This window comes from Rhinolophus sinicus, linkage group LG06 (assembly GCF_036562045.2).
Source record: "Rhinolophus sinicus isolate RSC01 linkage group LG06, ASM3656204v1, whole genome shotgun sequence".
NCBI lineage: Eukaryota > Metazoa > Chordata > Mammalia > Chiroptera > Rhinolophidae > Rhinolophus > Rhinolophus sinicus.
This window is the reverse complement of record NC_133756.1, coordinates 78,411,955-78,425,636: the sequence shown is the minus strand read 5'-3', so window position 1 is coordinate 78,425,636 and position 13,682 is coordinate 78,411,955. Positions and strand designations below refer to the sequence as shown.

Below are 13,682 nucleotides of genomic sequence, written 5' to 3'. Positions count from 1 at the left end.
GTAAGGACAGAAGGACAGCTAGCATACTTCAGAATCATCTTTTTGTTTTTAAGAAAATCGAAAATTTTATTAATTAGTAAAGCAGTTGTCAACATTAGCTTCTAATATCCAGTTCTAAATGAAATATATTCAAATTTCTCTTTATGCAGCTAGCAAACAATAAAGCTGCATGTTTTTTAAATTAGGACTTTATAAAAAGACAACCAAGAAGACAAAGATAGCTTACGATGATCCCATATACTTAATGAGAACTTACCTTCACATGCATTTACATTTAGTTCACAGTGTTTTTACTTAGTTCTGTCATTACAGCAAACAGGTGGGAACCAGCAGAGGACACCTGGTGAGTATTTTTTTGCTTTCAGTTTTTTATTCCTTTGTAGTCTGAAACACAGCCACTAGATGGCAGTGTGATGCTGTTTTCTACGTAATGAAAACACGCTCCCGAAACTTCAGGCCATTTTATCACATGAAGAGATTTGGTGACAACAAGCGCTCACCTCTTTTGTCTAAATTCTAATTCATGACTGAGAAAATATTTTCTAGAAAATACAGCATAGATGGCATTTTATGTAGTTTTAATGTAGGTATTAAAATATTTAAGTCTTCTTTGTACATAAAATATCTAAACCCAGATAGACAACTGAAATAGATATCAGTTGAAAAATTTCTGCTGATTATTCAAAATTTGGCATTCGACCCTCACAAAATATATAAATATAACAAGTTAAATCAAAATATAAATAAACCCAAAAGCTGAAATTACTATCTTAAAATTATTCTTAAACAATAAGCTGCCTGTTGTCTTGGAGTTAAAGATTTTTGTTCAATGGTAAATTTTAATTAATGGTTACAAGCTGTGACCTCTAGCCAAATCTTAATCACTCAGGGGATCACCTTATGCTTCTCTCCCATGTTTCTCCACCACTGGGTATTTCCTTACTCATAGCCATCTCAATTAGCAGCTAATTAGAGGAGAAACATTTTGTAGTAAGTTAGCAATAAATGAAATGCTGAGAAGAAATCTGACATCACATTTAGGAACTATCCACCCTGACCCTGACCTTCACAGGCTAATGGAGAAGGTCTGGTTTCTGAGGAGCTGGGGATTTGATTATCCTGCAAAAGGGCCCCTGAAACAACGCGCTCACACTGCACGGGGCTGACCCACAGACAGCCCTGAAAGCTTGCCCTTCTCCTCTTGCCTGTGACCATCTATTTACAAGTTACAAATAGGCTGTGTATGTACTGAGAAAGTGACAAATCAATTAACAACATCCAGAGAAGAAAACTACAGTCTAACAAATGACATTTAGCTTGGCTTAAATAATTCATTTCAAAGCTTTCAAAACCCAATCTGATTCTTCCTCTCTCGCAAGGCTTTCCTCTTTTATTAACTGGAATATAAATATGACAAATAATATGTTGTGTCATTTCTCCAAAAATATGTGATTTTAATCTTTCTTGCTGGGGAGAATTTGTCTTAGCATTCTCCTTAGATAAGAGGTTGTTTTGCCTCCAAATACTTCTCCAACACTTCCTCCTAACACTTTCATTCATTACAGGAATATTCTTTTAGGAAAGCTGTTTCCTTTTAATTCTTAAACTAATGAATAGGGAACATAGATGATTCAGTACAAGGGCTCTTTCTCAAGCAGTACAGGAGGAGAAATCAATAAGCTTTTTTTGCTTAGCAACTTAAAATTTTAAGTCTCCGTAGTATGGTGACTAGGTTCTTGTGAAAGTTAATAAAATCCTCTTTTTATTATCTTATTAATGGGTGTTACATGAAAAGTTTTATAAAAAAGGATAAATATGTTCTCTCAGAAATTTTAGTGTTTCAATTCAAAGGTACTACCTATGCTAGGCTTTCTCTTGGTTAAATGACTTAATCCAGTAAGTTTCTTCGTTTTCTTTTTTTAGTAAGTAGCTTAAAAATAAGTAGTTTCATTTCAAAGATATTTGTTTAGAACATGATACATGTTGTTGCCATTTCTTTTAAAACTGCGTATTAAAGAAACACTTTTTAAAAGACTTTTTAAAGGAAAAAAGTTAAAAGATGTTAATGCTGATGAGTATAGGTTCAATATTTTAAAATTTAAGAATTAAAAGTTTTTAGCCATATTGTCACATGATTTTTAACAATCACCAGGGATAGGATCATACTGACATGGAAAGAGGTATGTGGAATTTTGCTTCTTGCTAAAGCTATGAGGATCAAGACAGAATAAGGAGAGTAAAAAATAATCAAAAAGTTTTTAATTAGATAGAGAACCAAAGTAAGACAATACAGTAGTAACCTGATTTTCACTCGTACCAAGCATAACTTCAATTATGTAAGACAGGGGTGTCCAAACTGCACCCCACGGGCCAACTGCGGCTCATGATCCATTTTTTTATTGGCCCACAGCAAATTCCAAAAATATATTTAGTTTACTTAAATAAACCAGGTGAGGCAATACGTACTTCACCTCGAGTGAGTGGCCTGGCTGTTTGTGTATTTTACCGCATAGGCCCTTGGTGAAAAACGTTGAAAAAAGTTTGGACACCCCTAATGTAAGAGAACTGACAGAGGTATTTTTGTGGATGAAAGCTGTCTCTACCTCTCGTGGTGCTCACAGCACTTGTCATCGTAGATTCCAAAGTCCAACAGATACCTGATCTGGCTGTGAGATTATTTTTCCTATTTATTAATAACTAAAAACTTAATCTACAAAGGATAATCGAATTGCTCAGTGTCTTCTCAAAGCATAAAAAATAAAAGGATGATTAAAAATGAGTAATCGGATATTTTTATTGATGTTCTTTTTCCTTTAAAATAACTGGGGAAAAAAGCATTTCAATAGGCCATTTAAAAGAATCTTTTTTAACACCTACCATATTTTAAATGATATCCAGTAAATTAACTAATCATAAGAACTGCACATTAGTTATCTATATAAATGGTAATTCACCACCTAAAGAAATCATACTCAAGGTTTATCATATTACTATCAGCAAATTTAGTAGAGTAAATGTCAACAGGGAAATAAATACAAAGCAAATATCGGAACACAGACAAGACGCTAACCAACTGTATCCTATACAAGATGATTAACATTTCTGGAACTGTTTCTTTTTATGGTTGTTTTTTTGTTTTTTTTTTGTTTTTTTTAGAAGCAGATAACTAATGTGTAGTTTGTTACCAGCTTTAAATTTCTACAGTTCTACAAGCCAGAAAAATCCCCCAAAGCAGTCTTTCTTAAGAAGGCAGTTAGAGAAAAGCAGAGGCAGACTCTGAAAGTAGAAAGTAGGCAAACGAAACCTGAGCTGTGTGCTCAGACTAGTGGTAAATCTGAGCTTCAGGCTCCTCAGCTGTGTCAGGAGAGTAACACAGACACCCTGCCCAGGAGCAGGGGCGGGGGCGGGGCTGGACAAAATGCGCAAGGTGAGCCCAGCATGGCTCCAGGCGCACCCAAGGGCTCCAGTGGCAGCAACCGATTTGGTGCGCGTTCCACACTACCTGTTGGGCACCACCCAAGTGTGGACCATGACAGTGCTCTGCTCTTACTGTGCTCCTGCACCCCAGGAACCCAGGGCCACAAGTGCAAACACAGCTTTCAGACCAGACCTCTTTCCAATGAGTGATGACAGTCAAGTGAATCAATATACATATTCTGTTATCATTTTATAACTAAGGAATATTCAATAAACTTCACTAATTAGAGAGTAAAGGTACTAAGTCTGAAAAAGCAGCTTATTCTGAGAACAAATGTCACATTTAAAATATGCCAGCAAAAAATAAAGTTAATATTTTTAAGTCATAGATACAAAAATCTTGTAATTTATATGCTTTGTCTCCAAATCCTGACATAAACACCATATATATGTAACATTATATACAGAGGATGCCAAAAAAATGTATATACATTTTAAGAAAGAAAAAAACTGTATTAAAATTGTAATAATATATACTGATAACAAAAGATGAATACAAGTCATGTCTATACATGTTTTTGGCACCTCCGGTATATTCATGTAATTTATTGACTACTTATTATGTGCCAGGTGCTATGTTAAATTCTTAAATGTACCCGTGATTATCTTTGCAACTACCCTGAGACATAGATTGTGTTAGCATGTCCATTTCACAGATGAGTAAACTAAAAAAAAAACTTAAGTCACCCAAAGTGAACAGCTAGTTCCCATTATGCTATACTAGCTCCTTCTCAGGCCTTCTCGTCATGCCCCATGATGCCCACCACTTTCAGTATTACTGCTTTTTTTTAAAAAGTCTCTCACTTTCTTTTCAAAACTAAAACCTTTCAGAATTTCCTCTACTGTTGAGGAACAGCCCACTCTCGTGTCATGAAGAATTTCCCACACAGTGTGTGACAGTGTTGCACTCTAGACCATAAAGGGAGCCCCTGCCTTGTGGCCTGTGGGTGCCCACAGAGTACAACACCCACACATCCTGCTAAATTAGGCAAGCCCTTGTCCAGCAGGAGAAAGAGGTGACTAAGCAATGAGGCTACTTTTGCCTCCTCCAAACGGGTAAGATTTTCTTACTTTTGGAGTGAGTACTTGTAAATTCAATAGTATACAAAAGAGTTCTGGTGCCCTACACGCGGTAACACTAAGTGTCTTCCCTTTCACCATTTCATCGGTCTCCTAATTTCCCCCAAGTTAGCTTTAAGAGTTAAATGCAGTGTATCGTACTATACAGATATATGTGATTTGTGAAAATTCTTACAGGAGGTTTACCTTATATAACGTTTTTGGTCATGTAACGTCGATGGTGTCTCAAGCAATTTATCCAGAAGCAATCCTCTTAAAGCTTCAATCCGTGTTTCTACTTCAGCATAATCTATTAAAAAACGAAGAAATATACAAGATTTACAGAATGGGAATTTAAAACCAAATTATGGAAAGCTGAGCAGTGGTTGCTTTGGGGGTGACTGAGAAGAGGCTCAAGGGAACTTTCTGGAGAGATGAAAACATTCTATCTAGGGTGTGAGTTACGTGGGTGTGTGGCTTGGTCTGTGTATTTCACTAAATGTAAATTTACCACAATAAAAATAAAATTAAGTTTTCTCAGTCCTTATGGATTTGGAATTTACAGATTTAATAAAGGCCTGTGATGTTTCTCCTAGTTGTGGCATTACCACAGGGGATCTTAGGCTTTTCTTATTTTCTGTTACTCTGGCATTAGAGATCATTTCAAAAGTTGTTCAGTTTACTTTAACGTAGGGTTACAATTCATAAATATATGGCCCTTTCTGAAGAGGGAAGATTAAAACGTAGGTTTCCATTTCCATAAAATATCTACAATTGATTCTTTCCAATACACATCAGACTTTCTAATAACATCATGGTTAATAAGTGGCAAAGAATGGCCAAGACTAACCTATCCTATAGTCATGGTTGCTGATTTTCACTACATTGTAGTAAGAAAAGCCATAATGTTATTTTTGAGGTAATTGTTGTACATTTTAAAAACAGCACCATATAAACAAAAACTAAAACACATGTAACATTCTTTGCAGAATACATTCCACATTCTTCCTGTAAAAGGAGAGCAGAAGATCTAAAAGCAATAAACAAATCTTACATTTCTTGAAAACTTGCACCTCCGTTTTCCCAAAGAGTGACTTGGCCTTTTCATAATCATTAATAACCACATCATAATCACCCTGTAAAATAAAGAAACATTTTGGAGACTGTCAGTAAAGTATAATGAAGACGTTTGGTTAAGATAAAAAAAGCCTTAACAACTCTTTAAAATTTATGACATCTATAACCATAGGTACATAAATATGGACTATACCTTTTGGATATTCCTTTCAATATTTAGAGGAAGGTTGAAAAGAAACTTAAATCGCTGGAGCACATTGAGTGCATTTCTAGTGGAATCTGCTTTGTCCTTTCGACCTAACACTTCTTGAAATAATGTGTCTGCAGTATTGCTTGCCCCTATTTTAAAAGGAAAGAAGAAAACTTAGATAAAAATCAATTTTATTCAGGAAGTATATAACTGGACAAAAGAAACAAAATGATTGACTGCTATTACGGCTTTACGTTAAAAACTTTTTCAAAAGTTAGCTATATGGGAGATCTTTCATGGTTTGCTAAAATACAATTTCCATTTTGCCTGGTAAATCTTTTCATACGTTAAGAATGGTATCCAATTAAAAATAACCATATTTATCAGGCCCATATAAATTCTCTAATGTGAACCTACTTTTAGCTGCTCTTCTAAATTTTATAGCAACTATGGGCCCTTGGGTTACTTCATTAATTCAGATAACAGGTTAAGACACACACATTTACATTTACACACATGTGCACACACACACACTAAATTCCCTGGATTCAGTATCTACATTATGTGGTAATAAACAAAATAAGGAAAATATTTTTCAGAAAAGTTGTTCAAATGAATATTTTACAACCAATCCTATTTCTTGGTAAAATTATGTAGCAGGCATAAAAAATTACATAAGCACTTTACAAACTTTAACATATCATTATTAATGGGTATTTCTTAAATTGGCTAATTTTTATAATATTATACACAAACTGGACACGTTTTATATATATATACATATATACATATATATGATCGCTGTGATGAATCACTGTAATGGAAGAGTAGCTTTATCTAAAGCGAAATTTACTGTGTTCAAAAATAGTTAAACTTTTTCAACTCGTGAATTATTTTAATTAGCCTCAAGGAAAGGGGAGAAAAAGAATAAACTCTTTTCGGCTGTTTGATCACTGCTCATAAAAAGTTTCTACATTATCTGGTCTGGTGACCATACTTTAAGCAAAGATGAAAAAATTACCTCAGTCTCACTGGGTGGCTTGCATGCCATATTCTCTAGTCCACACGGTGGGTGGCCTGATCCTGTTAAAAGTCGTCTTTGTAACGTAATTGTTTTATCTAAATAATGTTTAAATTTTGTTGAAATTTTAAAAGCCTGATATAAAAACTTTGTTTTGTCAAGATAGCTGCTTTCACCACGTTCTATTTAATGTTGAATACTAAATTTCTACTATGAGAAAAAACATACTCTCTTCTTGCCACCAAACCACATAATGGTGGCTAAATGAATATTTGAAGTCTGATTAGGGTGAAAACTTTTTTTCTTCAAAGAAAATTATTATAATTTATTTCTAATAAAAATACAAACTTCATGAATTAGAACTTCATAGATGAATAGGTATGTGAATGAAATTAAATATTTTTAAACCGTTGATTACTTATGTGTGAGCTGTAGATGTTAAATCCCTAAGCACTCTTTACTATACAAGGAATTTAGGACAGTAAGTATGAGAGTTCAAAATTAGATTTTTCTCATCTTATTTTAAAGATAATGAAAAATATCAACTAATAATTTTAATACCTCTAAAAAGTATGAAAACAAGCATAGGTAGAAAATCCACTTATAATTAAATATAAACATTTTATAGAGGAAATTTTATAGGCAGAAATTATAAACTATAAAATTATTTATACAGAAATGTATGTATAGAGAATTTTCATTTATGCACAGAGAAATTATAAATTATAAAATTGTAAATTATATGTCTATAAATTATTCTGTTGTGAATTTTACTGCATTCACAATAAAATCTTGAAAGTGCATAACTCTTTGACAACTGGACAATTACATCCAGTAATAAAATAAATAAGAGCAGTGAAATCAAGATTTGTGACACCAGATAAAAATTAGCAGCAGCTTGCAAAATGCATTTTATGTCTTTATTCTCTAGGGCTACTAATACCATGTTTCCTCGGAATATAACACCTAGCCAGACAATTAGCTCTAATGCATCTTTTGGAGCAAACATTAATATAAGACCTGGTCTTCTTTTACTATAATATAAGACCCGGTCTTATATAATGTAATATAATATAGGACCTGGTCTTATTTTAATATAATATAGGACCCGGTGTTATTTTACTATAACATAAGACCCGGTCTAATATAATATAATATGATGTAATATAATAAATATAATGTAATGTAATATAATGTAATATAATATAATATAATACTGGGTCTTATATTAATGTTTGCTCCAAAAGACTCATGAAAGCTGACTGTCCAGCTAGATCTTATTTTCGGGGAAATATGGTAAGAAAATGAAAGTGGGTGGGTAGCACACCGTGTTGTATTATAAAGTTGTACACCTGAAATTTACATGTAATTAATCAATGTCACCCCAATAAATTAATGTTTTTTTAAAAGAAAGTGAAACAAATAAACTCAGCAGTGTTGTCCACAAGTGAAGGATGCCACCAAGAGCCATCAGCCAGGCATCTGCCAAGTGTCCCAGAAGAATGCCCCTGTACGCCAGCCCAGCCACATACTCACTCCACCTCCTCACCCCGAGAACACTGAACTGTAAGGTATGAACATCCAGGGTGTAACCACAGAACAAATTGAACACCCACGTGGCCATGAAAACTGTAACTTTGGTCTTACAGGTTGCAGAACAAATCCGGGTATTACAACTACCAGCCCTGGGCAAGTTCGGATCTGAAAATTGGTCCTTCTTCCTCACCAGGGGACTGTCCACACCAAGCACCGGACAGTGACTGCCATCGTCTCAGTTACAGATGTACCCCCAAGTACTACCAACAATGCTGCTATAATGACACTTGAGACCGCCACCAGTGTAGTCGGGCTGACTGAGCAGTACCGTTTTCCCGTGTAAGATGGACCTTAAGGACATTATGCTAAGTGAAGTAAGTCAGACACAGAGAAAGACAAACACTATATAGGATCACTTATATAGATTCTGAAAAGGAGAACTCAGAGAGACAGAGAGTAGAATGGAGGTTACCAGGGGCTGGGGGAAAATAGGGAGAGGTTGATCGGAGAACAAACTTCTAGTAAGAAGATGAGTAAGTTCTGGGACCTAGTTAACGATACTGGATTATACACTTGAAACTTGCTAAAAGTAAATCTGAAATGTCTCACCACAAAAAGAAATGGAATTATGTGAAGTGACAAAGGTGCTAGCTGAAACTACAGTGGTGATCATTCTGCAGTACATTAAGTGTATCAAATTACCAGGTGGTACCTTAACTTTACAAAATGTTGTATGTCCATTGTATCTCAGTAAAGATGGAGAAAAGATGGGAAGAAAAGTCACTGCAGCACTGAACACTTATACCTCCCCGTTCATCTTATGTCCTTAACAACAAAAAATAAAAACTTAATCATGCCAGCAACTCCTCTCATCAGAAAAACTAGTCAAGTAATTCTAATGCTGTCTTACAATTTCAAGCATGTTTGTTTTAAAGGGAACACACTTTCTCTTATTTCGAAGGGAACTTACTGGTCCTTTTCATGGCACCGACACTTGAGACAATATATCACAGAAGTAATTTGTAACCTGTGCTCTCTGCTTGATGTAAGTTGTGGGAAGCGTTGTGGGGAGGATGGAACGAGTGTCCTGCCACACACATACACAATTTATCCCAGGAATAGGTAACTTTAATATGCCTACTTAAATTCCTAACAAACCAGGACCACAGAGACCTAACAACCTACTGTATGTGTCTCAGTTTTTCTTAACAAATACCAAAACATGACTGGATAGGTTGACATCTGCTCCATAATGATATTGCATGAATAGTGTCATTACTGAGGGTTGGTGTTTATTTACAGAGCCGTGCATGACACTGGACTTACACAGCACCAATAAGGCACCTAGAAAAAAGCCTTAGGAATAAGGAAAGAGCAGAAGTCAGCTGACACTATTATAAGAACCAACTGTTCCCATCTCTTCTCAGCTTCCATTCACTAATGTCAGGTTGGTAGTATGAAATCAACCATGATGGGAGAATTTACATATTGGAAATGCTAATAATAAGGTGAAGTTCCTTTCTCCATTTTGGAATGCCAGTTGTTAAACGTTTACCATCATACCACTGAGAAAAAGTCAGTTCTTTTTTACAAACTTGAATCTGATACTCCTTAGTGTTTCAAGTCCTTGGCTTTCTTTTTAATTTTACACATAGTATTTGGGTGAAATCATTCAATCCTGTTAATTCAACTACTATCCCTATACTGGGACTACCACATCTCTATCTGAAGATAGGTCTGTTCGCTCAAGAGTAATCTTTACATATATCTTCACTAGACATACAATAATTTTGTTTATGAATTAACCCATCATAAAGAAGTCCTTTATTCGGAGCCATCCCAGAGGTGAATTCCTGTTTTCCTGGGGGAGGTAATTCAATCTGCCCCTGCAGTTTTCAGAGGATACTATGAGAGCATTTCTTGAGACATCCCAGCATCAAGACCGCCTTAGTCCCTGAGAGGAACGCTGAGGATCGCCCTTTGGATGAGCCCTGACAGCAGAGCTGAGGAGTGCAATGGGCAGGAGCATATCACATTTGGGGTAGGGTGTGGGAACAGGTCCCCGAGGCCAGGCAGGTAGCTGTTCGCTCGGGCTTTGTCATGGAGGGCAGTGGAGAAAAGATTCCCAGGGTGACAATCAAATCTCAGACCCTCAGTTTACCTGCCTCTGGGAAGAGCCGAGGAAGTGGAATGTAAAGAATAAAGATGCCATGGAGGGGAAAAACATTTTAGTGTCTCTGGGTCCCTCAAAACCTGCAAGGAGTTTTTAGAAGCCTTTGTGCGTGGCAGAAAGACAAACTAGACATATACAATTGAGCACTTACTCTATATGAGGGGCTAGTCTAAAAGCTTTGTATTAATTATTCCAAATTCTTATTCTAAACACGAGTTAATTGTTAATTCATTTAAACCTGCTCATGTTCCCATAAGACAGGTCTTTATCCCCATTTATAGTGCAAAAAACTGAAGCACAAAGACATTATTTGACTTGCTCATTGTGACACAGCTAGGAGTACTGAGAGCTATAAAGTTATTCATGGGCCATCCCTCAGTAATCTCAAACGCAACATGTTATAAATCAAACTGAATTCTTTTCCTCTCTTCTCCTCACGCCCCAAACCCACTCCTCCTTCCTCCATTTGAGGCCGTCACTGACCACTTCCTTTTTCTTCTTCTCATACCAACCAGTGACCAAATACTGCCTTTCTCATCTCCTTAACACCTCTGATCTACCATTCACTCAACCATTATCACCTCCGTTTTGGTTAAAAGTTCTCAGCACTTCACTCTTAAAGCTATACACTTCTATCTGGTTTCTATTCCTGTCTCTAGTCAAGCTCCTTTCTATTGCATTCTCTATACAAATGGCAGAATATTTGATAAAAAGTTCAGAATATCACTCCCTTATTTAAAATCCTTCAGTGGTGCAGTCTTCAAGATAAAGACAAACTGCACAATACTACAGTGAAGGCTTGTCATGAGCACAGCAACCACGCTGGGTCCTGGTTCCAGGAGGGCAGCCAAGCTCCTTCCTGCAATTGGCACCTTCCTCTTCATTCATGTTGCCTGCTCTGCCAGGGACCACCTGTATTCACAGAGCCGCCCACCTACCAACCTCTGCTCACCTAGCTACTTCCTAGTCCACTTTTAATACTCACGTACCCCTCCCCTGATATTCTCTCCACTACATTTTTTCTATTCAGGGTCGTTGTGCAAGCTCCGGACGTACCCAGGATTACACCAGCAGGGTATTATCGTGCTACAATTTAATCCCCACTTATTTGCCTGTGTTTTCCATTAAACTCTAAAGCCTTGGAAGCTCAAGTTTTATCTTCATGTCCCTGTGATAGTCTAACATGTGCTCAATAAACACAGAGCACCAACTAAAGCTCTTGTCTCTGAATCGGTACCCAGTACTGTCCTCTTGGAGGTGGCGTGGCGTAGTGCTACGTGGCCAGAACGGCACACACGGCACAGCACACGGCACGCACAGCACAGCACAGCATGCAAGGCATAGGGCATGGCACGGCAGGTACAGCAGAGCATGGCACGGCAGAGCCAGAACAGTACACACCGCACGCACGGCACAGCACATGGCACAGCACACGGCATGCACGGCACAGTACAGGGCATGCATAGCGCAGGGGATATGGCATAGGCCTCACTTTGCACGGTGTGCAGGACACAAAATGACCGCAGTGCAAACTCAAACTGTTAATAATCTTAGCAATTGATGGGGAAGTACGATTGCTCTGTGACTTTTAAAAATTTCTGTTGAAACACTAAAACCTCACTTAGTTTGGTTATAATTAAACATATAAGCAGCAGTAAAACTATTATTTTTCATACACTATAATTTAAAACATTAGAAACACTGAAAATTTAAGTGTTCTGTTTCTTTGTTAAAAAAATATCAAGATTGCTTGCCTTCTTTTTTGATCATAAAATTTATAATGTGTCAGGCACCTTTTCTATGCTTTGACCAATTATCACAGTCCTAAGTTTATCCTTTGAACTTTCAGGGTCATGGATTATCTCTAAGGGTTCCTTTAGGCATCATTTCCTGTAAACCATCTTCTTCTTTTCCTTCACACTGTCCTCATTCCATCAGCACCTGTGCCTCACCAAGGTCCTCTGGCCGCCCAGCTTGAACCTCTCGAGCACAGCCGTGTCCACATCCCCGCTGTCGGCGCCTTCTTCTGTAACTTCAGTCAAGTTAGGTTTGACTTTTGCCTACACTGTTATATTGATGCACTTTCATCTTTCTGGTCCAACCCCCTCTTTTAGTTATCCATTTCTGTAAAATGATGTGAGTTTATCTCTGGGAGACAAGGAGGCCACACAACTACGCACTCTGCTGTCTGTGTGTGATCTGAGAACACATGTGGACTGATGAGTCACCACACACACTTGGAGGAGACACAGTTGATCACTGATCACTTGTGCATCTGTTAGTTACACAGTGATCTATGGACTGAAAAGCTAGTAACCAACTGCATTGACGTTATGCAATTATAGCAAATGCATCATGGTGACTGAAATCTGAACTGTGTTGCTGGGAAACAGGTATGTTTCACTGAACTGTCGTAACTGAAATTCATGCATACCAAAACCATGCACAACAAGGTCTACTGTAGTTTACACCACAAATCTGGAACCAGATTTCTGGCTATAAATCCCAATTCTGCCACTTAACACTTGCATGACTTTAGGTAACTCATTTGATTTTTCTGGGCTTCAGTTTTTCATCAGTAAAACAGAGACAATAGTACAAAGCTCACAGAGTTATTGTGAGGACTGAGATGTATAGAACGGTTATGGCAACACCTGAGCCTTACTGCACACTGCAAATGTTTTCCCTGTCACCACCACAGCTGCCACTGCAAACACACTACACTGTCTAAGACAGTAGCTACTAGCCACGTGGGTGCAGCTAGTACCATTTAAATTAATTACAGTTAATAAAAATTAAAAATTAAGATTCCTCAGCGATACAAGCCCCATTTTAAATTCTCAATAACTACATTTCCATCACTGCAGAAATTGTATTGGACAGCACTGTTCTATACTCTTGGAATAGGTAAGAAAATAGAGTTGCATATGTAAATTTGATATAAATAACAGTCATCACTTCATCACTGGCTTGAAATTAAGAAGGAATTGTTAAATTAAAGGCAAATCTGAGAAACACATGTCAGGGAAAACAAAAAAGAATTTCAATGAAAGGCTTCAACATTGATAAATGCTGAATAAAATGGACTAAGTTTCTTATAGTTGACGTTATCCATTCAAATTTAATTTGTAGTGAGAAAGGTTGCCAAA

General features: G+C 36.9%; 1 protein-coding gene across 4 annotated transcripts in view; it reads right to left on the bottom strand.

The window, feature by feature from the left end:
* The window catches only part of EXOC2 (exocyst complex component 2), a 246,195-nt gene that overhangs the window by 126,341 nt on the left and 106,172 nt on the right, over nucleotides 1-13,682 (bottom strand). For all 4 annotated transcript variants that reach the window (XM_019714889.2, XM_074335319.1, XM_074335320.1 and 1 more), the window contains 3 exons: nucleotides 5,807-5,952; nucleotides 5,591-5,672; nucleotides 4,744-4,846 (listed from right to left, as the gene is read on the bottom strand). In XM_019714889.2, the coding sequence (XP_019570448.2) occupies nucleotides 4,744-4,846; nucleotides 5,591-5,672; nucleotides 5,807-5,952 (331 nt within the window). The remainder of the gene's footprint in view (nucleotides 1-4,743; nucleotides 4,847-5,590; nucleotides 5,673-5,806; nucleotides 5,953-13,682) is intronic.